The sequence below is a fragment of the Megachile rotundata genome, chromosome 1, assembly GCF_050947335.1.
Source record: "Megachile rotundata isolate GNS110a chromosome 1, iyMegRotu1, whole genome shotgun sequence".
Classification (NCBI taxonomy): domain Eukaryota; kingdom Metazoa; phylum Arthropoda; class Insecta; order Hymenoptera; family Megachilidae; genus Megachile; species Megachile rotundata.
The window spans coordinates 18,241,066-18,268,680 of NC_134983.1; the positions used below are offsets into that span (position 1 = coordinate 18,241,066).

At 33.8% G+C, this 27,615-nt stretch overlaps 2 protein-coding genes and 1 long non-coding RNA gene across 17 annotated transcripts; 2 read left to right on the top strand and 1 right to left on the bottom strand.

Moving 5' to 3' along the window:
* Nucleotides 1–8,184: 8,184 nt before the first annotated feature.
* Nucleotides 8,185–11,947, top strand: LOC100883291 (uncharacterized). Of its 4 annotated transcripts, none has more exons than XM_012289093.2 (4): nt 8,185–8,331; nt 9,139–9,334; nt 10,243–10,409; nt 11,416–11,947. In XM_012289093.2, exons 2-4 carry the CDS (start codon nt 9,268–9,270, stop codon nt 11,683–11,685), a joined length of 504 nt encoding a protein of 167 aa, XP_012144483.1. In that variant the 5' UTR covers nt 8,185–8,331; nt 9,139–9,267; the 3' UTR covers nt 11,686–11,947. The 4 variants fall into 4 exon arrangements, with proteins under 4 accessions (XP_012144483.1, XP_012144482.1, XP_012144484.1 ...); XM_012289092.2 differs by having other exon boundaries at nt 8,207–8,335; XM_012289094.2 differs by lacking the exon at nt 8,185–8,331 and adding an exon at nt 8,394–8,411.
* Nucleotides 11,948–14,207: 2,260 nt separating this feature from the next.
* LOC100878115 (A disintegrin and metalloproteinase with thrombospondin motifs 2) lies at nt 14,208–27,520 on the top strand. Of its 5 annotated transcripts, none has more exons than XM_076535320.1 (17): nt 14,209–14,515; nt 17,637–18,602; nt 19,132–19,389; nt 20,598–20,722; nt 21,114–21,206; nt 21,462–21,697; nt 22,608–22,760; nt 22,829–22,942; nt 23,487–23,619; nt 23,704–23,873; nt 23,966–24,269; nt 24,644–24,776; nt 25,180–25,442; nt 25,604–25,869; nt 26,063–26,318; nt 26,520–26,812; nt 27,118–27,520. In XM_076535320.1, the coding sequence occupies exons 2-16, from the start codon at nt 18,050–18,052 to the stop codon at nt 26,772–26,774; spliced, it is 3,312 nt and encodes a 1,103-aa protein (XP_076391435.1). In that variant the 5' UTR covers nt 14,209–14,515; nt 17,637–18,049; the 3' UTR covers nt 26,775–26,812; nt 27,118–27,520. The 5 variants fall into 5 exon arrangements, with proteins under 5 accessions (XP_076391444.1, XP_076391435.1, XP_076391442.1 ...); XM_076535321.1 differs by lacking the exon at nt 14,209–14,515 and adding an exon at nt 14,574–14,848; XM_076535329.1 differs by lacking the exon at nt 26,520–26,812 and having other exon boundaries at nt 14,208–14,515.
* Nucleotides 23,870–27,152, bottom strand: LOC143265135 (uncharacterized). Of its 8 annotated transcripts, none has more exons than XR_013039306.1 (5): nt 27,012–27,152; nt 26,795–26,883; nt 26,597–26,714; nt 25,157–26,478; nt 23,870–25,028 (listed from the first exon to the last, which is right to left on the bottom strand). It is a non-coding gene; the product is annotated as an uncharacterized LOC143265135 (long non-coding RNA). The 8 variants fall into 8 exon arrangements; XR_013039311.1 differs by having other exon boundaries at nt 25,157–25,773; nt 26,208–26,478; nt 26,597–26,883; XR_013039307.1 differs by having other exon boundaries at nt 25,157–25,439; nt 25,531–26,478; nt 26,597–26,883.
* Nucleotides 27,521–27,615: the final 95 nt, after the last annotated feature.

Below are 27,615 nucleotides of genomic sequence, written 5' to 3' on the forward strand. Positions count from 1 at the left end.
GTGTACTCTTGCTCAGTCAAAGTTAATTATTTAATTTTACGCAGAATTTAATTCTTATTTTCTAAGTAATCGCTGAACATCGATTTTTCACGCGCAAGCGGTAACCATGCTACTTAAACCGTAATTGATTCTATCTCCAAAGAGATTAAGTGGTATTGGATTATCGCTCGAGTTCTTATCCTGATGGTGAAATACGATAGAACCTCGATCCTTCGAGCATTAATTACGTTCCAAGATTTCTTTCCTCTATTTTCTTATTCTATGCTGCAATTCTTATTTTTTCGCAGTGAAATGTTCGGTAAAATGAAAACACGAGAGATCGTGTTAATATTTTCAAAGTAGTTTCTGTAATTAGAGAAGTTAACGAATGAGCTTCATGAATTTTTAAATATCGTAAAATTCATCCATTTCGACATCGAAGCAATTTCGGAATCCATCGGTCTTCTCGCAAATAACGTAACTTGAATGTATATTGTGCATATTGAAACACTGCTGAATAAATTCATACGCTACAAATAACCTTTGGTATGCGTTATTATATAAAATTACGTTCAAATGTTCTGGTACTGGCGTGAGCAAGTAGCGAGACATTACAAATTTAAATACTCGGAAATTAGAAGAGTCGAATAGTAAAATAACAAATTTTAAACGCAATGGTTTGTAAATTTAAGAGTTCTAAAGTTTGTAAATTTGTACATTCGTAAATTTGTACATTTGTAAATTTATCAATCTAAATTTCGATGACAATAAACGCATCAGAAAATTTAGTACGTCGACATGTTACAATAAATATTTTTTTAAGTCTTTGCCCTATCAAGATTTTTTCACTTAAAAAATAAATATCCGAACTAACTTGAAAGTGAGTTGTTATCCGAAGTAATCAATCTTCTCGATACGATAACATTTATTAAATCCACATCATATCTGTTCAAATAAAAATCCATAATTTCAATAAATTGTCGATACGAAAGTGGTATAGAATTAATGTTCGATTAAAGCAAATAATCCGGGGCTATTATATTGACGGTACCGACTTCCGAAGTAACAGGAAATCGTCATAAATTATTATTAACTGTTCTGAAGCACCGGAATGTATCAACATATCGATTTCGATTGCACACCTACATCCTACGTATTTGTATATTGTACCCGATGGACCAATATTGTATCAATTGGTGTAACACCTTGGCACTGTTTGAAGTGATAATTGCAGAACTGCTCGAAGTAAACCATCGTGGGCCTAGGAGACTCACTTTTTATTTACAACCTCGTCTTTAACACTTTAATGGCCGCCTCTGTCAAACGTCGTCAGGCAACGTTTTTGAAGAATTAATTTAAAAAAACTTTGTAAAAATTTTCGATATAATGTGAATACACTGAAAACGACAACAGTTACGACACATTTAATCCAACAAATTTAATATTTTTCTTTGTGTGATAATTATTAACCGTAAAACTACCAAACCGGTCAAATGACCGCCCCACAAGGTACACACTTTGTTAAAGTACCTTGAAATCAGAATTGATTTTCATCAAGATAAAGAATAAATGCGTGTAATTTATGTTTCGTCGTTTGTTTATTTATTTTTTAACTTCATTTTTAATTTCAAATTAAGAACACATGTGTAGGTAAGTTTGGTGTTAAAGCAACACTAAGTGTTTTGAAAAGTATATATAATGTCGTTTACTAATAATAATTAATATTAATTAAACTCTTACTCGCTGCACCGTATTAAAGATAGTACGTTGCAATGTGCTGCGTTGTGATTAAATATGTCGTGCAGCGATGATCTCTGGTATTACAATAGATAGTGTACCTAGATTGTCGGTTGATTACTCTGCAACCTTTAGAAGCTGCAAAATCCTGACCAGCTAAACAAAATTACGTTAAAGGTTCGTTAGCACGTTGAACGCCGTCGGAGCTGCCGGTGGCTGGCACCATAAAATCAATATATCTAATCGAATACTTGGTCAGTTATATGCTTGTTCAAATGCGTTGTCGAATCTCGAGTACTTGTCATTCGGTCATCTGAGGGTTTGGGAAATTTGAAACTTTGTAAATTCAGAATTTGTAAATTCAGAACTTTGTAACTTCAGAATTTCAAAATTTAGAAATGTAAGGCTTGAACATCTGAATGTTCGTATGAAGACTTGGACATCTAAACTTGTTTGCAAGTTTAAAAATTTGAAAATTTAATGATCATGAGGATTTTCAAATTAATATTCTTTCAATAGCGAAACAATTCTGCTTTCATCATGTTCGTGCTAAAAAAAGTATGTATATATCTGATCAAAAATAACAATAAAATAGTTATAATTATCTGACACAATTCCTATCTACATATGTCAACGCATACAAATTTTCTCCCGAAATACGCAATTTCAATTCGCTTCAATTTAACGCGTCTAGTGTCCTATCAGAGAAATTCGATGCACCAAGAATTTGATTCAGAACAGAATCAAGCACGTCGGACTATTTCCAATCGCCAATGCAAAACGTTGTACCTGTTGAGTTAGCCTGTTTACTCGGTCAACGTAAGTAAATTAACCAATAAATTTGTCGCTGGTTAAACAAGCGAACTCTCTGGCGTAGAGTTCGTTTAGCATGATTCAGAAAATGTGATGAGAAAGGGGAGAAGGAAGACTTTCCGAGAAATGTCTGTTCCGACCTTCTTGTCAGCGGGGGAAAATAAATTGGTGATCTTACCAGGAATACTACGAAGGAACTTAATAGCATAGTCGACAAGAGTTTCGCGCACAACGTATTTCTGATGGTACGAAAGCCATCTTGTTCGTACGTTTCGTCGAAGAAATCCGATAACTAAAATTGTCTGGCGAAATTGTTTTACGCGGACCCCTTTGACACTTTGTCGTGTCGCATCGATGCGTTTCTCATTTCTGATTTAACGACGTTACCGTAATTAACGCCACGATTTCGAATAACTCGGGGAAGGTGATCAAGATTCAAGGTAATTTTCGGAGCGCTTAATAATAAAGATCTGGATTGTTAAAGTGAAAACTCGTTTGGTCTCGTTCTGGTCTGATTGATGAAAATAAAGAGCAGAGAGTGAATGTACGAGAAGGTAATTATTTGTGACACTTGTTCTACTTGCTCAATTTCTTTGGGCTCGTTGGAGATGTTATGTGATTTGAAGATTTGGGGACTGGGAGGTTTTAGAATGTTAACGTGTTAATGTTGAAGAACATGTGGGGATTTGGATGGTTAAAAATATGAAATTTCAGAATGTACGAGTATACAAATGTGGGAATGTGAAAATCTGGGAATGTGTGAAATTGGTAATTTGATTATGTGTGAATGTGAAAATGTGAGAATGTGGGAATGTAGGAAATTGGTAATTTGATTATGTGGGAATGTAGGAATTTGGGATTGTGGGAAATTTGGGAGTGTAGAAATGTGGTAATGCGGGAATGTAGGAATGTTGGAATATGAGAGTGTGGGAACGTGGGAATGTGGGAATGTAGGAAATTGGTAATTTGATTATGTGGGAATGTAGGAAATTTGGGAGTGTAGAAATGTGGGAATGTGGAAATGTGGGAATGTGAGAAATTGGAAATTTAAGAATTTGGAACTTTAGAAATTTGGAAATTTGGAAATTTGGAAATTTAGGAATTTGGAAATTTGGAAATTTGGAAATTTGGGAATTTGGAAATTTAGGAATTTGGAACTTTAGAAATTTGGAACTTTAGAAATTTGGAAATTTGGAAATTTGGAAATTTGGAAATTTGGAAATTTGGAAATTTGGAAATTTAGGAATTTGAAAATTTAGGAATTTGGAAATTTGGAAATTTGGAAATTTGGAAATCTGGAAATTTGGAAATTTAGGAATTTGAAAATTTAGGAATTTGGAAATTTAGGAATTTGGAACTTTAGAAATTTGGAACTTTAGAAATTTGGAAATTTGGAAATTTGGAAATTTGGAAATTTGGAAATTTGGAAATTTGGAAATTTGGAAATTTGGAAATTTGGAAATTTGGAAATTTGGAAATTTGGAAATTTGGAAATTTGGAAATTTGGAAATTTGGAAATTTAGGAATTTGAAAATTTAGGAATTTGGAAATTTGGAAATTTGGAAATTTGGAAATCTGGAAATTTGGAAATTTAGGAATTTGAAAATTTAGGAATTTGGAAATTTAGGAATTTGGAACTTTAGAAATTTGGAACTTTAGAAATTTGGAAATTTGGAAATTTGGAAATTTGGAAATTTGGAAATTTGGAAATTTGGAAATTTGGAAATTTAGGAATTTGGAAATTTGGAAATTTGGGAATTTGGAAATTTGGAAATTTGGAAATTTGGGAATTTGGAAATTTGGAAATTTGGGAATTTGGAAATTTGGAAATTTGGGAATTTGGAAATTTGGAAATTTGGAAATTTAGGAATTTGGAAATTTGGAAATTTGGGAATTTGGAAATTTGGAAATTTGGGAATTTGGAAATTTGGAAATTTGGGAATTTGGAAATTTGGAAATTTGGAAATTTAGGAATTTGGAAATTTGGAAATTTGGGAATTTGGAAATTTGGAAATTTGGGAATTTGGAAATTTGGAAATTTGGAAATTTGGAAATTTGGAAATTTGGAAATTTGGAAATTTAGGAATTTGGAACTTTAGAAATTTAGGAATTTGGAACTTTAGAAATTTGGAAATTTGGAAATTTAGGAATTTGGAACTTCAGAAATTTGGAAATTTGAGAATTTGATAGCTTGATAATTTGGTAACTTGGTAATTTGGAAATTGGAAAATTTAGTAATTAAAAAACTTGAGAATATTTAAAAATTAAAAAATTTGAAAATTTGCTCTCTCATACCACATGTGAGTCAATCCGCATTTTAAGGGAAAGCCCTAATCCTCGCTTTCGCCAATAACAAGGAACTGAAAGCATTGTACATTCTACAAGAATCGATTTGCGACAGGCGTTAATGTAACGGATTAACGATGCATTTACTAACTTAAGGATACACGTAATATTCGAAGATTATACCTAATCTCTTTACGACATCGAGCTTACATCGAAAAGAGTGGCGACATTTCAAAATGAAAGCGTAAATGAAATCTCCCGTGATAAAGCTACCATAAATATTGACGAAGATAACAACTCTGTGTATCCACAAATACAAGTAGGCGCACAAAACACTTTTTATTTACATTTACTTGTACAAGTGATTAATCGGTTAATTTTAATTACCGACTTTCTAAATTATAACTTTTCACTGTATGATCATAATTTTGTACAGTTTAACACTAAACCTACCGCATATGTGTACTTAACTTGAAATTAAAAATGAAGTTAAAAAATAAATAAACAAACGAAACATAAATTAGTACACATATTTATTCTTAATCTTGATGAAAATCAATGCTGATTTCAAGGAACGTACTTTAACAAAATGTGTACCTTATAAAAAGAAACTTGTGGAACGGTTATTTTCGTTTTAGTATTAAAATAAACGAAAATCAAATTCTGTTATGTAATGTAAAAAAAAATGTAGAAATTTGTACATAAGTAATAATTAGTGTAATAATTTGTACATAAGTAATAATTAATGTAATAATTTGTACGTAAGTAATAATTAATGTAACAATTCGCACATAATTCTATGTTACGTTATTGTGCAGAAAATACGATCTGTAATAAACGAATTTCCAACTAACGAGAGCAGGTAGCGAATGCATCGAATATTACAAATCGTTTTTCGTAAGCACACATGTAGTTAGATTTCTGATTTCCGCGAACACCATGCAATGGAAGGAATGGAAAAAGAATTTTAAATTTCAATCAGAAGTTCCCCCTTTGCTTATTTCATAACAGTCTGCTGCAGTTGCATGTTTTATAGGGGTGAATAGCCGCAGAGCAATCGATTTCATGTCTACAAGGGACAAGTGTTATTGCTCTCCCTTGAACATTCTCCTTTGCGATCACTATGCTGTCTTCGTTCAAAGGAAATTGCGTTTTTGTTACTTGATCGATATCACATTTTACGAATTAAAAATGAATTAGAAATCATTAGGGAACTCTACAAGCTTTTTACTATAATTTAGACTAACTCGATGAAATTCAAATTTTAAAGAAATTTTACTATAAAATTAATAAACGGAGAAAAATGATGTTTGTCAACTGTGTTAAGATTTGACAATTAGTCAAATTAAAGGGATTGAATTGAGGTGGATAAGAAAAATTACAAGATCTTCAAATCCCTAAATCTGTCTTTTATACTCCTTTATCCTTGAATCCGCAGGTTGTACATAATATCCGTAAGTTGGTTAGATCCTTGGATCTCCACGTTCCTTATTTACTTTCACGTGTCACCACATTCCTATATTCTTATATTTCCATGTTACTATATACCTGGGTTCACATATCTAAATATTGCCATAACCTTGTGTCCCTACATTCCTTTATTCCCATATCCCTATTTCCTCGCATTCTTTTATTCCCATATCCCTATATCCTCACATTCCTGTATCCCTATATCCCAATATTACCATATCCCTGTATCCCCACGTTCCTTTATTCCCATACCCCTATATCCTCGCATTCTTTTATTCCCACATCCCCGAATCCTCATATCCCTGTATCCCCACATCCCCGTATCCATATATCCCCGTATCCACATATCCCCGTATCCACATATCCCCGTATCCACATATCCCCGTATCCACATATCCCCGTATCCACATATCCCCGTATCCACATATCCCCGTATCCACATATCCCCGTATCCACATATCCCCGTATCCACATATCCCCGTATCCACATATCCCCGTATCCATATATCCCCGTATCCACATATCCCCGTATCCACATATCCCCGTATCCCCACATCCCCGTATCCACATATCCCCGTATCCACATATCCCCGTATCCACATATCCCCGTATCCACATATCCCCGTATCCACATATCCCCGTATCCACATATCCCCGTATCCACATATCCCCGTATCCACATATCCCCGTATCCACATATCCCTGTATCCCCACATCTCCTCTCACCATATCCCTGTGTCCCCCTATCCCCATATCCTTGCATCCCAATATTCCTCCAACATCCCTACATATCCTACATCATCATATTTCCATATCCCGAAATCCTCATATACCTGTAACCCCATATATCTACAACCCCATATCCTTATATCCCTACATTCTCAAATCCCTAAATCCTTAAATCCTCATGTACCTAGAGATTCCTACATTTCAGGTATCCCTACATTCTCAATTCTAAATAATTAACTTCACTTTTTATTCGACAATTTCTACCAAGTACATGTCGATTGAGGAATTAATGAATCGCGCTTCGTCCGTGTGAAATTGTATTGAAATTGCGTTACTATAATCGAAATGCTAAGGTCAGTTGTATTTGTGTGATCAATATTTGTCAACATGATTATCGTCAGATAACTGAAATCAATAAAATGATTTACTCGGCGGTTTAGCGTGCCAGTGATTGCTCATTACCATTTGCACAGTATTAATTACAAAATAAAATTCAATAAAATTCAAGTGGAATCCAATTTGAGTATCGGAAAACGGGAGAGACGTCGAAAATTTTTGTGCTAATGTCAATATTTGTTTATGTACACAAGCAGGATATTGGTCTCGTGGATATTTGCTATCGAAATCGACAAAATATCGAAATTATTATTTAGAAAATTTACAAAATTATGGACTCTTATTTCTAGGAACAGTATGTCAAAATTTTTAGCAAGTTGTAATGTACATAATTTTTATCTCAAAAAATCTGAAGCTTCAAGTTTGCACATTATTTGCAAACATAAATCAACGTAAAAATGTTTAAGGAAACGTCAGACAGTTTTACGATATTACAAAAGTGCAAAGAAAATGGTACTCAGTTGCTCACATAGGTGTTAATTTACTGACGCCAATTAGTACCTATCCATCCAAACTCTCAGCGTTCATCCTACCACTTGTACCGATAAAAAAAGATCAAGTCGTCTCAGCATCGATCATCCCAAATCGATCTATCGACAGTTGAAGAGGTTGGCCGGTCACAAATTGCATTCGACATAAGTAGGATTTAGCTGGTGGCGAATCATCGATTTCGCGACGCTGAACTTTCTGTTTCCTGAAAGTGACGCGGATGCGCAGAAACTTTGACGTCAAACTCCGTTCCCGCTAAAGGGACAGGTCCTTTCGACCGCCATGGATATTGATTTTTGCACGGGTTTCGAGGTTTCTAGAGCAGACGCCGATGCGGCGCAGACTCCGGCATGGACAACATGGCGGTTTATCACGCTATGAATCCTAGCGTGTCACGTTTCGATCTCATCTGCTGGTATTTACGAAGATGCAGTCGGTATTCGAGAAACACTGAGCGTTTAATCTAACCGTCCGCAGCCGGGCCTGGTTCACCCTTGAAGATAGACTAACCGGTACATACCAACGCTAAGTCAATTCCGGACACTGTGCGTGTTATTTTTTCGATCCGGTGTTAATGAACTCGGTAGCAAACTAAATTCGAACTATCGGCATCGCGCTTCTTTGGGACACGGCTCTTTTTCTGAACTCTCGATGCTGCTACGTACCGGAGCGGTCCAACGTTCATTCACGAGTGTCACATAACCTTTCCAGCATAATATTTCGTTTTATATAAACAAAAGACACGCGCGCATTTCTTGCAATATTTTTTGTGAAAAAGAGGCCGGAGTCATAGAGAGCTAGTGACCATCTCGTGGACTTCATTGGATAATCAAAGATCGCTTGTGACGTGGGTCGTTTTTGCTAGTTCTTCTCGTATACTATGTTTTTAGTAATTAAATCTGATATTTGTACATCGTATTTCCATTTTATATACGTGTCTTAAGTATCTCATAACTCGGTTCTGCATAGAAGGATTAATCTTGCGCCAAAAGATTGATCTCACAGTAAGATCCAGGACAATTTTATAACAAAGATGACATTGTTGTGTAAATAACGAATTTTTATCTTGATCAAATATCCGAATGTACACCGAATGCTCCCGAAAGTTCTCGAGCATGTCCGGGAAGTTCTAAAACCAGATCACGATGGACTCAGGCCCAGTCAACGCTTATCACACTCTGGCTTCGGACGGTTAACGCGTTAAGTCCCAGATGTTTCATAATCAATCGGTGTTTATAGCGATTTAAAGGCACGCAGTCTGGGAAGTAGATCTGCGTTATCAGGAGCTACGGTTCATCTCAGAATAATTCTACGGCCTCCCGGAACAACGAGTTAATTTTTGGACTCAGAGCAGCGATCTGGAGCGCCATGACCGGCGACACATGTGCCATTGTCACGTGCTTCCTGTTCCTAACGACTATCACACTCGCCAATGGTAAGCTATCTTTTTTATTCTTTCGTTCAAGTACACACTTCCGCTGCTAACTACTGTGTCTGTCAAAATGAATTGAGCTGTACGTTCGCAATGTATGCAAAACTTTTCATTGATTTTCTGTTAAATTGCTACGTGTATTGATGTAATAAATGTTTGTGTATTTCTACATATTACTGATATTATAGTTTGCGTAAAAATACTCAAGTATTAAATGTTAATTGTATAAATTGGAGGTAAATATTAATTGTAGGAAAGTAAATATTAATTTTGAATCTTCCTGTATAATATAAGTATATTCAAATATAGTTAAACTACAAGGATCGTTTTGAATTAAATATTATTCCACAAAAATGAGATTAAATTCTGTATCTTTTTTTTAAAAAAGTATTTTTTGTGCAATGAGATACTAGTTTGATAGAATAATTTCTTTGCAATTAAACATTCTCCACCCGCTTCATTCTTACGAATGACGTCAGATCGTTTGAATACTCAACATTTAATTTTATGGGTCATCTGTAGCATTCGGTCGATTATATACAAAACTTGTTTAAGTTTCTAAATTAATTTAAATCACCATTAGATTACCATCTGTTTTTAGTTGAAAACATCTCGCTGTACCGATAACAGTTCAATAGTTCAAACTTATAAACCTTGTAGTGCATATTTCATCGCACTCTTTTATCCTAGTTGCTGTTTACCATTATTACCTACTTTTTTCTTAAACTTGAAAGAAACTGTAGGATGCCACGAAAACTACATACATAAAAAAGTTGTACGAAAAATGAAGTCAAATCGCTAACGAAGTGAATCGATAAATGAAGTCAATTGGATTCATAAAGATATTAAAAGATTTATATTGCTGGATATCGTTATAAATAAAAAATTACCTAACCTAACGCAATTATCAGGGCAACTGTTATCTACGGAACATCGAACTAACGCAGCATCGGAACGAGTGAACGATCTGTGGTGTTATCATTGTCACACGTCGGACGATGGAGAGAGATGTTCCAATCTGACCGGAAATTACACCGCTTTCGAGCACAAGTGCACTGGTGACAAAAGGACTTGCATGGTAATGACAAAACGATAGCACCGGTTCAAATCTCTGCTGATAACATTGAGGAAACAGCAAACACTTGAATGAACGTAACACGTTATCGCGGAATATCTTGCGAAGTATACCTATCATACATCCATTAGTGTCCCCTTATTTATCTTGTCGCGTTAAAAATGGCTAAGCAAATCAAAACATTGAACCAATCAAATTAGCGGTACACTATTTCAAAGTGTAAATATGTATTTTTTAAGCCATCGTTTTTATAAAGGATATACACTACCGTCCATAAGTATCCGGACACAAGCGAAATATGCATTCGCGTTGCATGAAAGTTATTCAAATATCTACAACAGTAACTAAAATCGATTTTTTTCTGCGAAGGTCAGAATACTGGAACGTTTTTCGATTGATAATTCTCGTTTGGAACTCATATCTCGATGGAAAAGAAGCTACAGACGAACTAAACCGAAACTGTCGAGTGCATTGCGTTACCTCCATTCTTATCTCCATTGAGGGAACCTAAACATCTACCAACAGTTTACAAACACTTGAAACATATCGAAGAACCCTCTGAATACGTTCTGCACCATAGAAATGAAACACAGTAGAAATTAAAATTTTTTTTAGAATCGAAAGCGTTTCATTGGATTCACAAATTTGGACTTTGTACTTCTGGACATGAATTTACTTTCACACTTTCATTGTATAATTTGTACTTAAAAATTAATTCTATTACGTTATGACACCTCAAAAAAGATAATAATAATTAGTACAAATGATATGATATCCCTAAATACCTTTCGTACAAAGTTCAACTGTGTTTTATGTAACGAAACCAAGTGTCCGGATACTTATGGACGGTAGTGTATATAAATTTTTCCAATTAAAGTTACCTATAGTTACCTTTAGACGAAAATACTGTGACCTTTTAGAAATTTAAATTTGATAAAATTAATGAGAAATTTAGGAAGGAGTTTAAGGAATGATTAAAATTATTTAATAAGCAACTCTCTTTTTGTAGGTAAAACGATTTTCGTTCACCACAAGTACAGAGGATTCAACTTCCAGTCCTTTGACTTGGTCACTCGAGAGAAATTGTACGAGCAAATGCGAACCTGGATGTATAGTAATCGGTGAACGTACAAAATTATCGGCTTGCACAACTTGTTGCGAACAATCGTTGTGTAACGTCGGTACAGGAGCCAGTAATGACTTGACGATGAAAGGGATCGATGTGTTTCTAGCTTTGTTATTGCAAATCACTTTAACCATCATCATGTATCCCTCGTGATATTGTAAATAAAATGGTAGCCGACCTCGCGTGTAAATAAGTAATTCGGTTTATCGTTCCATTTCGATCTTTCATTCGTTGAATTGAAACGATATTTCGCGTACAATTTACGTTTTGTACATCTTGCTGTAATATACTTACGATAAGTTGTAACATATCTATATCGATAAGTTGTAAAGCATTAATTTAATTTTGTAAAAAGTTACTGTTCATTTTGACGTCATATGTAATTACGGTTATTCTTTTAAAAATAAAAATGATGCTCTAATTGTGGTTCGTTTATTAGAGAGTACCTATCTGCCATTAAGAGATTTCTTAGAAGTCCTCAAATGTCTAGATTCCTCAATTCCTGAATTCTTAATTTCATAAATTTATAAATCTTGAAATTTCTAAATTACTAAATCCCTATATTATCAAGTCTGTGAATAACTAAATTCCTAAATTACACAAGTCTAAAATGCTAAATTCTGAAGTACTAAATCTTTGAAATACCCAATCTTTAAATTTACCAAATCCCTAAATTACCAAATTCCTAAATTACCTAAACTCTAAAATGCCAAATTTCTAAGGTACCAAATCCCTAAATTACCAAATCCCTGTACTACCAAATTCCTAAATTACCTAAACTCTAAAATGCCAAATTTCTAAGGTAACAAATTCCTAAATTACCAAATCCATAAATTACCAAATTCCTAAATTACCTAAACTCTAAAATGCCAAATTTCTAAGGTACCAAATTCCTAAATTACCAAATTCCTAAATGACCAAATTCCTAAATTACCAAATCCCTATATTACCAAATCCTTAAATGACCAAATCCCTAAATCACCAAATCTCTAAATAACCAAATCCGTAAATCACCAAATCCCTAAATCACCAAATTTCTAAATTACCAAATCCCTAAATGACCAAATCCCTAAATTACCAAATCCCTAAATTACCAAATTTCCAACTCAGCAAACTCTTAAATTCACACAAAGAAAGCTCTGCGGCGAGCACTTAACGTACCCATCACTACTTCACCCTTATTCCAACATTTATCAACAATATTTATATAATAAATATAACAATAAATAAATTATTTATCATACCTTTAAATGGAATTCATTTTCATTTTAATACGTTCCTTCAGAAATTTCCTTACAACATTATATTATTATTAATTTATACCCCGTTATATTTTAAAGCAGTTGTAACTTGTATGTCTGCATAACAAAGGGAACATAATTTGTTGCAATTAGTGTCAGAAAAAATATATCGTATACCCAGTTTATACAAGGTCAACTGTTCAAAGTTACGTAGTTTCACACGTTGATACATTTACAGCTGTTCTCAATTGACGAGCATACGTAGTTACACAACGTTAAATGGAATCATTAAGTTAAAGTCGAACAAGCTATTTAACAATGTTGTGGAAATCTACGAGTTAACATGTTCGTAGAAGCTTACTGCAGTCCGATTGACCTTCGTTACGCTTATTTTACTTCAATCATATTTCTATGAAAACTGCGTATATTCTTATTGTATGAAACAGTTTTACACAAAATAAAATATATTTTACTGTCTTTTTATTACCTGCAATTCAAAAACTGCTTTAAACGACGAATAATCTTGTTTGTGTAATACGTACGCAAGACATACAATCAATTATTAACCCCTTGACTTATAATATATTTAAATTAAACTTGTTTAATAAAGTTAAACTTGTGGTACACATTACACTTCACATAGAACAAATCAAAGTCATATTCGCAGATTGAATTTGGAATTTAATGTCAATTACAATTTACATAATCAAGGATCCCTAAATACAAAACATACTTAACAGTTCAATTTTCCTTGTTTGTTTTAACATTGCAATAATGAGCTGCGACTGATGCAACCAAAGAAATGATGGGTAAAGGGGTTATTTTGAATGAAAACTTAAAATTTAACAACTCAATGTACAACCAAAACGATGCTAATTTCAGTTTTTATTAAGAATGACGATCTTCTTTTCCAGAACTCTTAACCTCTTCCCTTGCTCTGACGAGTCTCACTCGTGACGCACTTACAGCTTAAATGTGACAAACCTTCAATACTCTTCAACTTAAAATTTAGGTCCAAGTTGCACTATCAATGCTCCCTGAACTCACATTTTAATTTTCTTCGTTCGTTTTAACGTTATAGTCCTGAATTAGTCTTCACTAACGCATCTGATAAATAAATGGCATAGGTAAGGGGTTAATTTTTCGGTTGCATATTTTCCGGTTATATCACCTCGTATTAACTTCTTTGAACTCCAGCACGCGGTACTTGAATCTCGGCTATTAAGAACGGTCTACGAGCGTTTCTTCCTCCAGTTACGATGTCTGGATTTAATTCTCGCGTATCAGATCCATTACGAGTTCACGGTCAAAGAGAATCGTGGAATTCCGTCGGAGAGCAAAGACGGGATCCTCGTTAACACCGTGGTGGCGGACAATGCGTTCGTAAGCATCCCCGTTTCTCGGTGACGGCACATAAAGTTGCCATTATTAGAACTTCAGTGGGCGGCAAGCGTCGGTGCTTTTACAAGCCTCGTTCGTGCTTACTTTTACTCACAATCGGTCGGTTCACTCGAGTGCTAGCACGCGTTTTGTGCTGCGTTTGTACGCTCATGTGGCTAACAGTCGTAGACCTCGTCGTGCCGTCTCCAACGTTCGGTTCGCGAAATCCAACCCTGTTAAGTGACCTTTAACCCTTTCTGTTGAAAACTGTTGCTGTCGCGTGAAACTGTTAGTGTTTCAAATAAATGTATGCAGAAATTTATGGTGACACTGCGGATCTAAGTGTTTTTAAGCAGTTCGAGGTAAAACTTGTGTCTTTTCAACGTTTCGAGATAAAACTTTAGTGGTTTTTAAGCATTTCGAAGAATTTTAGTGTTTTTTTCTGGGCACTGTAAAACATTTTAGTGTTTCGAGGTGAAACACTTATAGTTTCTTTTAAGCATTTCGTAGTATACCTCTAGTGTTCTTTAACTGAACGTTTTAGTATTTTTTAGACGTTTCAAAGTAAAACATTTTAGTGTTCCTTAAATATTTCATGATAAACCAATAATGTCTCTTAAGCGTTTCGTATTAAAAATAGTGTTCTTGAAGTATTCTGAAGTAAAACATCTCTAGTATTTTCTGAGTATTTCAAGGTAAAAAGCCTTTAGTGTTTTTCAAGTATTTCGCAGTCATTTTGGTGTTTCTTAAGTGTTTTATGGTAAAAAACGTACAATGTCCTTTATGCGTTTTATAGTAAAACATCTTTAGTGTTTTTTATAAATTTAAAAATATAAATATTTCGAGGTAAAACGACTGTAGTGTTAAGTAGCTTTAGTGTTCTTTAAGCATTGAAACGCTTCAATGATTTTAAAATACATTTTAAGTATATTAAATCGGTCTGATATTTTTTTAAGTACTTCGAAGTAAAGAACTTTAGTGTTTCTTTACGATAAATAAGAAAAAAGAACAGTTGTAATGAATTTTCCTCCGTTTGAAAGGCGGCAGTGTTTGATTCTATAACGTTTCAACTGTTTGACTGAAAATGAACTTCCAAGCTCGTTATAAGTACAATACTTTCAGTGTAGTGCATTTAGAATGTTTTCTTGCTTATAATAAATTTTAACGAAGAAACAGGTTAGTTGAACAAGTTTTAAATATACAACTTTATGTATTATGTATGTGAGATTTATGCATACCAAGGAAATGATATAAATACAAAAATTAACTTGAAATAATTATGTAGGCGAGATATGTTTTATATTAAAGAATCTATGTAGTTGAAAAATGACTACAGTGATTTATGTACTTCAAGTGTTTACTAACTGAAACTTAAATATTGATCTTCCAGTGTATAATACACATTTAGTTTGAAATTAAAAATAAAGCTGGAAAAAAAAATATTAGGTTATGTGCATGTTAAAAATGAAATTTTCCCAAGTGTGAAGGAAAGTAAATGATATTACGAATGAGAGTGTGGAACAATTGGATTATGGCAGCTAAAACGACTTATTTTTAAATTCAATTAAAATTTACAAACAACCGGTTGAAATCCATAATGCATACAGTATCATCTGCAAAGCATTAAAAGAAGGTGATAAAAGTTGAAACACTTGGTTTTGTTGTGTAACGTTTCTAATGTTGATTTTAAAACTAATTCAGTGACTCAGTATGCGTCGATTAATTATATAAAAATTTATGTATACAAACCCAGATAGAGAAAATTATAGTACGAAACATTTTTCAATTTACATGTAATTTGTTATTAAAATATTTTTGTTCGAATTTCAAATCTAACTTAATACACAATTATTCGTATCTGCTTATTCTTGTTCGTAAGTTACAACGAACAAACGAACGGACGAACTATGAGGAGAGCACGTGTTCCATTTTTGTTTCGATAAATGAGCGCTTCTAGGAAACGGTGTTCGACTTCCGCTTTGCTTTCTATTTCGTTTTAGTTTCTGTCAGACAAATTTGCGCTGTTCCTAAACAAGTCTCGCTTCAAAGAATATCAAAATTAATGAGAAATTCTTTATTCTATCTATAAACAAGTAGTTTCCTCCAGAAAGCAATTTTAGAAAGAGAACAGTAAAAGTAAGGATGCGTTACACCTAACATACAGTGAAAACGAAAAGGACAATTATTCTTCGTGACTTTATAAATTATCGCTAAAAGTTTGAATAAATTTATTTTACAGTTATGATTTTAATTTTCTTTAATTTTATATGGGTTTTAGAAACACCTTCACTAAATACGTAATATGTATAGTACGTAAAAAGACATTGAAAGGATACAACAATACTGCAGTAATCTGTACAAATACAATTCAAAAATATAGTTTTCATACTTTCAGTCTTGCTAGTTTTTTAAATTAATACAAACTGCTGATATGAAGTCGCACACAGTAGAATACAGATGATCAGACCAGTAGTCACAGAGTGAAATTTCACGTATATGGTCAGACACGCTATAATACAGATTACAATACAAATAATTAATTCTTTACTTTCATTTATTATTTGTTAGCGAACACCATTTACTCGATATTACCTACTTTCAAATAATTAATAAAATTAAAATAGCAGAGGTTACCATAGTAGATTTAATCAACCAATACAAACAAATCAATAACATTTAAAGTGCCTTTAAACAAGCTATTTTCCCGAAAATCTGTAAATAAAATATATTTAAAAAACTTGTAATAAGAGGTACTTTAACATATCATTTGTGTTCTTGTTTACCATAAGAAAGTTTATCGGTCGATTTCTATTTCGAATCGTAAACGCGTTAATATGCAAACATTGCGATAATAGCTGCCTATACACACAAATTTCTAACGAACGTCCACGGTAACGAAAGGGTTAATAAACTGTCAACAGAGGGAAAATTAAATTTAACAGAGGGATTTATTGTGTCAACACGTTCATTCGAAATTCGCGTTCATTGACACGTACAGAGGCGTGCGAAGTGTAGCGATTGTCGCGAAAACTCTTATCGCCCGTTCCATTTTTCGCGATTAACTCCGGTGTTGCTGAATTGTTAACACGTTGACTGACACAGTGAAAATGAACGTACGTGACGGAACTCTTTACATTGAATTATACAGGGGAGCCTAAGAGTCGTGGACAAAAAATCGATTTCCATAAACTGTTCTACCTTATGAATTTTGTTCTTCGAACAAGCAACAAATTTCCAACTGGATTTAAAATTATTCTTAAAATTCGTTACGATTAAAATTGTACCATATAAATTAGGGAAGGAGTGAAAATAAAACCAACTGTCAAGGCTATTTTTATAAATTTGTCTTTTATTTATAAAAATGCAGAAAGAAGTAAAAAATCCGGGAGTACATGTGAAGAAAAATTGATTCCACGATAAATTTTCAGTGATAAAACATAGAGGCGACGGTAATTTTGAAGTAGTTACCATTTTGAATTGCAGCGTTGCAGACGGAGCAAACCTAACGTAACCTAACCAGCCATATTAAATTTCAATTTGATGAATAAGTTGGTGATTCAATAATGGAAAATTGGAGGACTAAATACGCGATAGCGAACGTAAAAAACCGTGGTTTGCGCTCAATCTCGTTAACGAAATTATCGATCTCAAAGAAACATGTAATTACAAGGGATACGTGATATCGATACCCAGTATCCGACCCTTGGACTCAAAGTGACCGTGGCGAAGTTGCTTCTAACGAAATGAAGCCGGGAAATTGAATCTTCGAATATAACGTAGAATTGTGCCCGTACCTTCATAACAGTAATTACATTCGGAGGCAAACGAGTATGTCCGTCGAGTTTCGAACATCATCGGCCAGAAAATCCCGTTGAAATTTCATTAAAGCGAGAGCCATGACGCAACCGAAACTTCCGAGTTTTCTCTTGACCATGTGGCTACTCGGCACGATCGCGACTAAATCGAGAATGAACGACTTCCTGCAAAGTTTGCAAGAATACGAGATCGTCTATCCCCGGATAATCCCGAGCGGAAATTTGCGGAACAGAAGATCGACTTTGGAAAATAGAGCCACGAACGGGGACGAGGAACCGATGTTCCTTGAGATAAGCAACTGGACCTTGAGGACAACTTCGAACGATCGATTGATACTTTCGTCCAATTTCACGGTGGATTGGATGCGCTCGAATAAGATCGAACCAACGAGACACGCTGTCAAAATGGACTGTAATCTTCGACAAGGCAGTTTGGAAAGCGACAGGAGCTCTTTGGTCGTGGTTACGCTTTGCGAGCAGGACGTGTACGCTCTGATGTTGATAGATCGAAAATCGTTTCTTGTACAGCCTTTGGACGATGGCCAACACGTGATGTACCAGTCGAAGGACGCTGGATGGTGGTCCTCCAGGGAGAACCCTGATACCGTGTCCATCAGACGGGAAAATCCTACAGGTGATATGCTCGTATCTAATTCTTATCGCAGCGAACAGGAGATTACTTAATTACTTTGTTCATTGTGAGTCGGGTTCTTGTTTGGGAAAGGGGTGTGGACAATTTAGACATCGTGGAATTTGCATATTGGAAGGGTTGCGAATTTCAGAATTCGAGAACTTGGGAATTTGGTCGTTTGAGAAGTTGGAGATTTGGAAATTTGAAAGGATTGGGGAAGTTGAAGATTTGGAAATTTGGTGGAGAAATAGAAGGTTCCGAAAATTAGAGAAGTTGGAAAGTTCAGGAATTGGGAAGACTGAGAATTTAGAAATTTAGGAGTTTGGAAATTTGTGAACTCAAAAATTCTTAACTATATTGCGACATATTTTTATACGTTATATATTCACATTTTACATATTATATTTTTACATTTTTATATATTTAAAATAGACATATAAACATTCACAATTTACTAATAAATTATCGATGTAATCTTTAGTTATTTCAGTCAAGTCGAGTTAAATGAATTCTACAAAATTTTCAATTCTAGAAAAGTCAGAAGTTCGAGGAAGAAAAATGAGAACGAGAAGAAACTCTGCAAACCATTATTCTCAAGAGTTTTACAATTTATCTGGAGATGTGTTTGATATGGAGTATCCTGAAGCTGAAAAACTGATTATGTACGACGAAAGTGATAATATATCGTCAGAATATAACGATACGATAATGGAACAATTAACGGTCGATGCAAATTCGGAAGAAATTGATTACTTTTCTGGTTCTACGTGGCACAGGAGGAAAACATCGAGTAAGCAACACCTACTTCCAAGAATTACATAGAAAAGTAAAATTTGAGTATAAGAAATAAGTGTAGAAATAAAAAAATAAGTGCAGCTTATGTAAAAATAAGTACAGCGTTCAACTTTCTTCTTATTTCGAATTAAACGTTATCCGTTTCAATTACGTGACTTTCCATGTATATGTTACTGTGAAAGACCGAAATCTGGAGAATGTTGACATTCACCGGTGAATTCACATAGTCGCTTGGTGTATGTCCGAAATATTTGCTAAATACCCTTATTTCTGACTTACACCGGTAAATGTCGACATTCACCATGCACTAATGGTGAATGTTGAACATGTCAGAGATTTATATTTTCTTCTCCGTAATTCAGTCGCTATAAAACGTCACAAGGGTGACGTAACTTTTTCGCCTCTCTTTCTGAGAGGAGAGACCAAGAATTTAAAACACATAGTACATTCTAAGCATACGTGTTCTTTCTCCGTGGCCTATTCTGGCGCGAGTTTCATATAGTATACTGAACAATTCTTCATTGGTAACATAATACTGTATATTCGTTTCCCCTGATTTTAATGGTACAATTAATTTCCTTTCATCATTAATTTTTAAAACGTCAAAACGTTTTAATCGTCTGTAATCCAAAGGTGTGTTGCACTTAGTTTTAGCAGAAACCACTTCAGAAAGTATTTTAGAGTACTTTTCTTGAGAAAAATAAAAACAATTGTCTTCTCGTTTACCAGCAATTAATGCATTTAACTTTTCAAGAAAAAGATCACGATTTACTACAGTATCCATTCAGTATAAATTACGGTATTGGAAAAAAAATTAAGAAAACGTTGCTCGCATCATCAAAGCTTGCATAAGATTGACAAAGCTGACTGACTCACAGAAGAACACAGGATTTGGCGGGAGAGAGCCAGTCGCTTCTTTATCGGCTCCTCTCTTTTGGACCTCCACCAGAGCATATCTGTAAATGTCGACATACACCGGTGAGGGTCCGAATGTACAAGAATGTAATAAAATATTCGGTCTTTCACCGACGTATTTGGTATGAGTCGACATTCACCGGTGAATATCGACATTCTCCAATTTCGGTCTTTCACGGTAACATATATATTTTGCAATAAACCAATTTCTCGGAACGTTATGAAAATGTGAGAGTACTCGGTTCAAAATTATGCGGAGGAAAATAATTTATTATCTTCCTTTTTAAGAGAAGCAAACTGTTAATAAAGCGGCGCCACCGCGATGGCTGGAACTCGGAATAGCTGCTGATTACTCTGTAATTGATTTTCACGGAGTTCGAGTGCAACAGTATATCATGGCACTTTTAAATATCGTAAGTAGACAAAATTAACGAAAAATATTTTACTTCAAACAATAGCTGAATCCGGAGAGTATGAAATGTTTTTTAAATTTTTCAGAAAAATAAATCAATAATGCAAAAACCTTAGTAAAACTTGACACCATTTTTAAACTATATTAAAACAAAAAACTGTAAGATTAAATAACTTTTAGATTACATTAAATATTACCTTAAAATAATTTTTAAAAATTTTAACACAACAGATATGTAGAATATTATTTTTCTTAAAAACCTGAACTTAAAATTCTCTGACTCTGAGATGCAGATTTACGTTTTACAAATTAACATCATTTTACGAAACAATTAATTTCTGCAAAATATACTGTTTGTTAAAATTGCTTTAAAAGTTACGTTATTGTTTAAGGTTAGCGCAATTTATATGGACCCATCTCTTGAGTCTAACATGATCCTAGTGATTGTACGAATGATTTTGTATACAGAAAAAAGAGACGGTAGGGTAAGCAATTTCATTTTATATTCTTTATATATTCTATTTTATTTTCACACATTTATTTTGTATACACGAAACGTTAAAGAATGTGTTTCGTAAAAAATACATTCACTTGATCAAATTATTATGTAACGTCTTAATAAACTTTGTTATTAAAGTTTACGCAAAATCTGCCAATTTTATTAAAGTCAATTTTTTTCTATTAGTTTCTTTATTCTACGGTGGTTACTGGAGATTGACAAATAAAAATTTATCTCGTAGGTTTGGCGCGGCGATGCCAGACGTTCCTTGGAAAACGTGAACAAGTGGAACAGAAAAATGCTGTCTTCGACGGATATACGTCATGATGTTGCAGTATGGTTAACGAGATTGGACATTGGAGGTCCTTCAGGATACGCCCCTGTATCAGGAGTATGCGATCCTGCCAGATCATGTGCCTTAAACCGAGACGAGGGTTTGACCAGCGCTTTTATCATCGCACACGAGATTGCACACATGTGAGTGTTGCACATTAACCAGGAATTTTCAAACTTCTCCAGAACTAAATTGGGCATTACTTAAAATAATTTTTGGAACACAAATTGTTGGTGAAATCGAAATTTTCATTCGCTGGATTATTCTCCTTTTGGTATTGCAAAATTCTCAAAGGCCGATGTCCCAAAATTTCCAACGTTTCGAAATTTCAAGATCATTTCATTTCAATTCTAAGCTTCAAAATTCCTAAGTTCCAGAATTTACAAATTCCAAAATTACGAAATTGCAAAATTCTAAAGTTGATGACAAAATTCTAGATTTTCAAAATTCCCAAAATTCCAATATACCATCAAACCCGAAAATTCTAAGCTTCAAAATTTCTAAGTTCCAGAATTTACAAATCCCAAAATTTCGAAATTGCAAAATTCTAAAGTTGATGACAAAATTCTAGATTTTCAAAATTCCCAAAATTCCAATGTTCCATCAAACCCGAAAATTCTAAGTTTCAAAATTTCTAAGTTCCAGAATTTACAAATTCCAAAATTACGAAATTGCAAAATTCTAAAGTTGATGACAAAATTCTAGATTTTCAAAATTCCCAAAATTCCAATGTACCATCAAGCCCGAAAATTCTAAGCTTCAAAATTCCTAAGTTCCAGAATTTACAAATCCCAAAATTTCGAAATTACAAAATTCTAAAATTGATGGCAAAATTCTAGATTTTCAAAATTCCCAAAATTCCAATGTACCATCAAGCCCGAAAATTCTAAGCTTCAAAATTTCTAAGTTCCAGAATTTACAAAGCCCAAAATTTCAAAGTTTTAAAACTATAAAGTCCGAAGTTATAAAATAAAATGCGAAAGTTGAAAAATTCAGAAAGCAGAATATCTTGCGTAAGAATAATTAAATTTCGAAATCAATGCATTTTCGTAGTCTAGGTTTAACGCACGACGGGGATGAGTCAACTGGAAACGCTTGCAAAGAAGAAAGCTCTCGAGGAAGCGTGATGGCGCCTATGGTAGCTGCGACGTTCCATCACTTTTACTGGTCCACTTGTTCGAGAAATGAGTTCCACCGAAGGGTGAGGTAAGAAGAAGCGTTTCACTTGGGCGTGCATTTTTAGAATTACATACTCTTAAAATAGGTATTTGCAGACGGAGGTCCTGCTTGTTGAACAAGCCGAAATATGAGGGTTCTAAACAGCTAAAAGCTGCAATTCGTGAATCGTTCACGATGGACGAACAGTGCCGCATTGAATTCGGCGAAGGGTATGTATTTCTTTGTCGTGTACATTTATTTTGTTGTATAATATATATATTTAAAAGTAGGAAGCATTTTAGGGTTTATGACAAATGAGAAGTAGATTCTAGTGAAACCATAAAAATTGTAATGTTGTGATTACTCTTCGATCTATTTAATTTAAAATACAAGCAAAAAGGGATGTTTTTCGTTTAATTAAAATTGTGCTTTCGTGAATGTTGTGGACTGAGTTATCTTACATTAATTACGTTTAATGAGAAAAGACTTGATTTTTAATTAAGATACAACTCCTGAATTTGTACAGTAGCTAGATGAAGCTTGATATGATCGTAGCATAATTAACTTGATAAATTGAATTACGCAAAATATAATCTTTCTTATCGTTTCTGTCGACGGCGGCAAATGGCGAATTTAAAAGAATATCAAATTATATTTTATTTTAAAATGTACGATTGTTGTAATATGACTTGAATAATCGTGCAAAAGCGCGTTTAAAATGTATGTTTAAAATCGAAGCCTAGGAAACGTTTCAAGAGAATTTTTTTCATTCAGCTACGAATATTGCAAAACTTTTGATGTTATGGAACCATGCTCCCTTTTATGGTGTGGAAACAGCAATATTTCTCAGACGTGCAAAACTAAGAAAGGACCACCATTGGAAGGAACGATGTGTGGAATATCTAAGGTAAAGTATAACTAAAATAAAATAACTGGCTTGAAACTTTTAACAAAAATTACTCTATTAAAATACTATTAAAAACCATTTCAGTCTTGCATACACGGACGATGTCAGTCAACCAGTAAAAAGAAACTCGACGTAGGAATAGTGTTGAATAAACCTAGAGACGGAGGTTGGAGTGCATGGAGTGCCTGGGGAAAATGTTCAAGAACATGTGGAATAGGGGTGATATGTCGAACAAGAAAATGTAACAAACCACTGTCAGTACTTCTTTTTTATTTATTGTTAAATTTAATTGAACACATTTGTGCATATAAAGATTTATTCTTAAACGTAATTTCATTCTTCATAGACCAGTTTATGGAGGAAAATATTGTTCTGGTCCTAATGACGATTGCAAACTTTGCGACCTACCGAAATGCTTGACGTCCGTTGATCTCAGAGCTCAACAATGTTCCAAACTCACTAATGTCTTGGGCCTTGAAGGAGTTTTATCGAAGTACAACGTGACCTGGCTACCCTACGAACCCGACCAGGAGAACTTGAAATGTCGATTGACCTGCAGGAGTAAAGAAACTGGTGAAATATTCGACACGAGACGAAATCTGATCGACGGCACACCTTGCTCTTACGGATCGACGAATATATGTATACAGGTAAAGACAAATTTATTACGCTGTTAGATGAATGATATAACTTGTTATACCTGATGAATAAATAGTAGGGTTGTTATCTAAATAAAATGAAACAGGGACATTTCAAATTTCCAAGATCCCAAATTTTCTGATATTCAGATCTCCAAATTCTTGAACTCCCAAATCTTTTTTACATCTCCAAATTCTCGAATTTCCACGTTCCTTCATTCCTACATTTCTAAATCTATGCAAACATGGTCAATTTCAAAATTTGAAATGTCCCTCCTGCTACAATAATTCCTCTGGTCATGTAGCAACGCACTAATTTCATAAATTCTCAAATTGTACTAAACTCAGTAATGACGAATAAATGTGGAAGTAAATTTTCTGCACAGGGTGAGTGCCATCAAATGGGATGCGACAATGTTCTAGGATCTAAGAAGGTCTTCGACATGTGCGGAGTATGCGATGGAGACAATTCGAACTGCGATAGTATAATGAGCAAGTTTCAACGGAAACTTCGACGAGGTCGGTTCAAAATTGAATTGTTAGAAGTTCTTCTCAAAGTTGGATAATAGCTCGAAGATGGAACAGCGTTCTTAATTAGTTTAATGTCTGAGGAACAACGCGAAAGTATATACTTAGTTTATTCCATTTACGAAACGAGATTTCGCGCTTTCGTTCCTCTTCGAATCATCCCCTGTAGAGGATAAACTGAGCTGAATATGTTTGTAGAAACCTTCGATTATCGTTAAATTCCTAGACGTAAAGAAAATGTACCTGAAAATAACAAATTGTTACTTATTTTGAAATATGTAATATTTTCATTATTTTTCATTCCCTGTCATTTTCATTATTGTTATTTGAAAATATTTTGCTTTTACAGAAGATCATATTTGTTTAATTACATTTGTTACTGTTTTTTTTACAGAAGTGACGCGCCTCGCTATAATACCCCGCGAAGCCTATAATTTGTCCATGAACATCACGGTGCTGCCTTCTCCACTTTCTCATCAAAACAATTTAACAGTTGTGATAGGAGATGGACGTAGAAGGCGGAATATGCAAAATCACTTGACTTCCCGAAAAAAGGATTTAATAATTGTACAGGATGCTGCTTTTCGGATTCAGAAATACAATAACACGTATTCTGTTCGGGCTGCTGGCACCACTTTTGAAGACGTGGTGATCCTGGTAAAAGATTCTTTATATTCAATTTTAATGCAGAAATGATTTTGCATTATTATTTTATGTAACAATCCATTAAATGTTTAGTCCAAACCTTATTAAAATAACGTGTTCGCTTAATTGCTGTGTTTAATAATTTATTAAAGTGAACTTCGTTTTCTTTTTAGCTGGTAGCACCACAAAGTATAACAGAGCAAGGAACTTCGATTACAGCTTCTTTAGAATATTTTTTAAATCGTGATAAACGGAACGCGAAAAACAGATACAAATGGTTGTTCGGTGGTTGGAGCTTTTGTTCGACAAGTTGCGGTAATGGAACGCGCCAGAAAATTATAGTCTGCAAAGATGAACAAACTGGAAAAATAGTGTCGCGAAGGAAATGCCCGTTAATGACTAAGCCAAATCAGGAAGTAGAAAAATGTAACGGATTCAGGTACACGACATTGGCATAAATATGCATGTAGATGAAAAAGACATTTTCGATGTCTCTTACTATTTAAATTACGGAACCAAATTAACTTTAAGGTTTATAGTTAAAAGAACAATAATAATTGTTGATATAATGATAATTTTAGTAATTATGAACTTAAGGTAATAGCTTGATGATTATTTTTCATATATTACAGCTGCACATTTAAATGGCTGCCAGGTCCATGGGAAGCATGTTCAGCTACATGTGGAAGTTATGGTATGCAATTACGACAACTACATTGCGTTCACTCGGACTTTAATGGAACCGAAGTTAATAAGGATAATGAACTAGAAGTTTACCGCAGAATGGTGCAACCGTCAATATGCAAAACCAATACCGTGCCTACACACAACAGAGAATGTAACAGAATTCCATGTCCGGGACGCTGGGTTTTTACAGAATGGTCTTCAGTAAGAAAACATTCTTTTGTTTTTATCACTTTTGTTAAAGTATAATATCCACAATTACTTTACTTTCTTGAGTGAAATATATTGATGAATCTAACAACATTTAGGGTGCCATGGATATTCTTGCAGAATAATGTAGCAGGAATTTTTTTATCAATTGTATCTAAAATAAGATGTTATAAATAATATTATTTTTGTTCATAGTGTTCAAATAACAATGGAAAGGGTATAAAATCTAGAATAGCCAGATGTATTCCTCCAAATAATGAATCATTTTATACCTGTGATGGACCAATTATTAAAACAGAAATACGGTCCTGTACAAGTCATATAACAAGAGCCATCGAATTTCCACTTCGTTGTTGGTCAGAAGAGAGCCGATTCTGTTCTATACCAAGTCTGAAACGTTATTGCAATATTCCAGCATTTAGAAGAAGATGTTGTCGCACTTGCAAATAATTCTGTGAAATTTCTACAACCTTTAATATTGAAGAATTGTTAGTATGCCATACAATATTACAAATATTATTTATTGAATGTATATAGTCCCCATCATACTATAGCAATACTAAAAGGAAATAACATATTATTTATGTAGAAAATCTATCATATATATTTCTATCACTACTAAAGCTCGAAGAGAATTCATAGAATAATATGTAAGAGTTATATGACAAAGTCAATTGATGAAAATACCTTTTACTAATTATCATATGATTATTATTACTTTGTAAATTCTTGTTTTATGCATGCACATTATTGAGAACGGAATTATTCCTATAGAATGTTCTTTGTGTTTCAGAATTCAACATACAGACAATAGCTGCCAGATGCACTGTCCTGGAATTCAAAGTCAGAATCAAGCCAAGGAATTGTTACATAAGTGTGTATTTATAATTGTACAAAGTATTTAATTTGTAAGGCTATTCAATACTGCAAAATATTATTGTAAGACAAATAATTTCAAGTGCAAATAGATATAAATGTGTTCAAATTTTTTTAAATTTAGTAGAGAATGTAATGATGATAAACAAGAATGCATTTCAAATCCATTATGCAACACTGCTACAGTACTTCTAAAGAATACAGAATATAATTAAATCAATTTGTGCTGTGTCCCAACATATTAGAATTACATATTGTTAACAGATTTGTAAGTTGTATACATTGGGAAGTTTTAATAAATATAGGACAAAAAGGTGAAATTATATGTTTATTCATTTCAAAATTTTTGCAACAATTTAGTAATCCCCGAATATATCACCTGAATATAATATTAGATATAAGAAATATTAGAAAT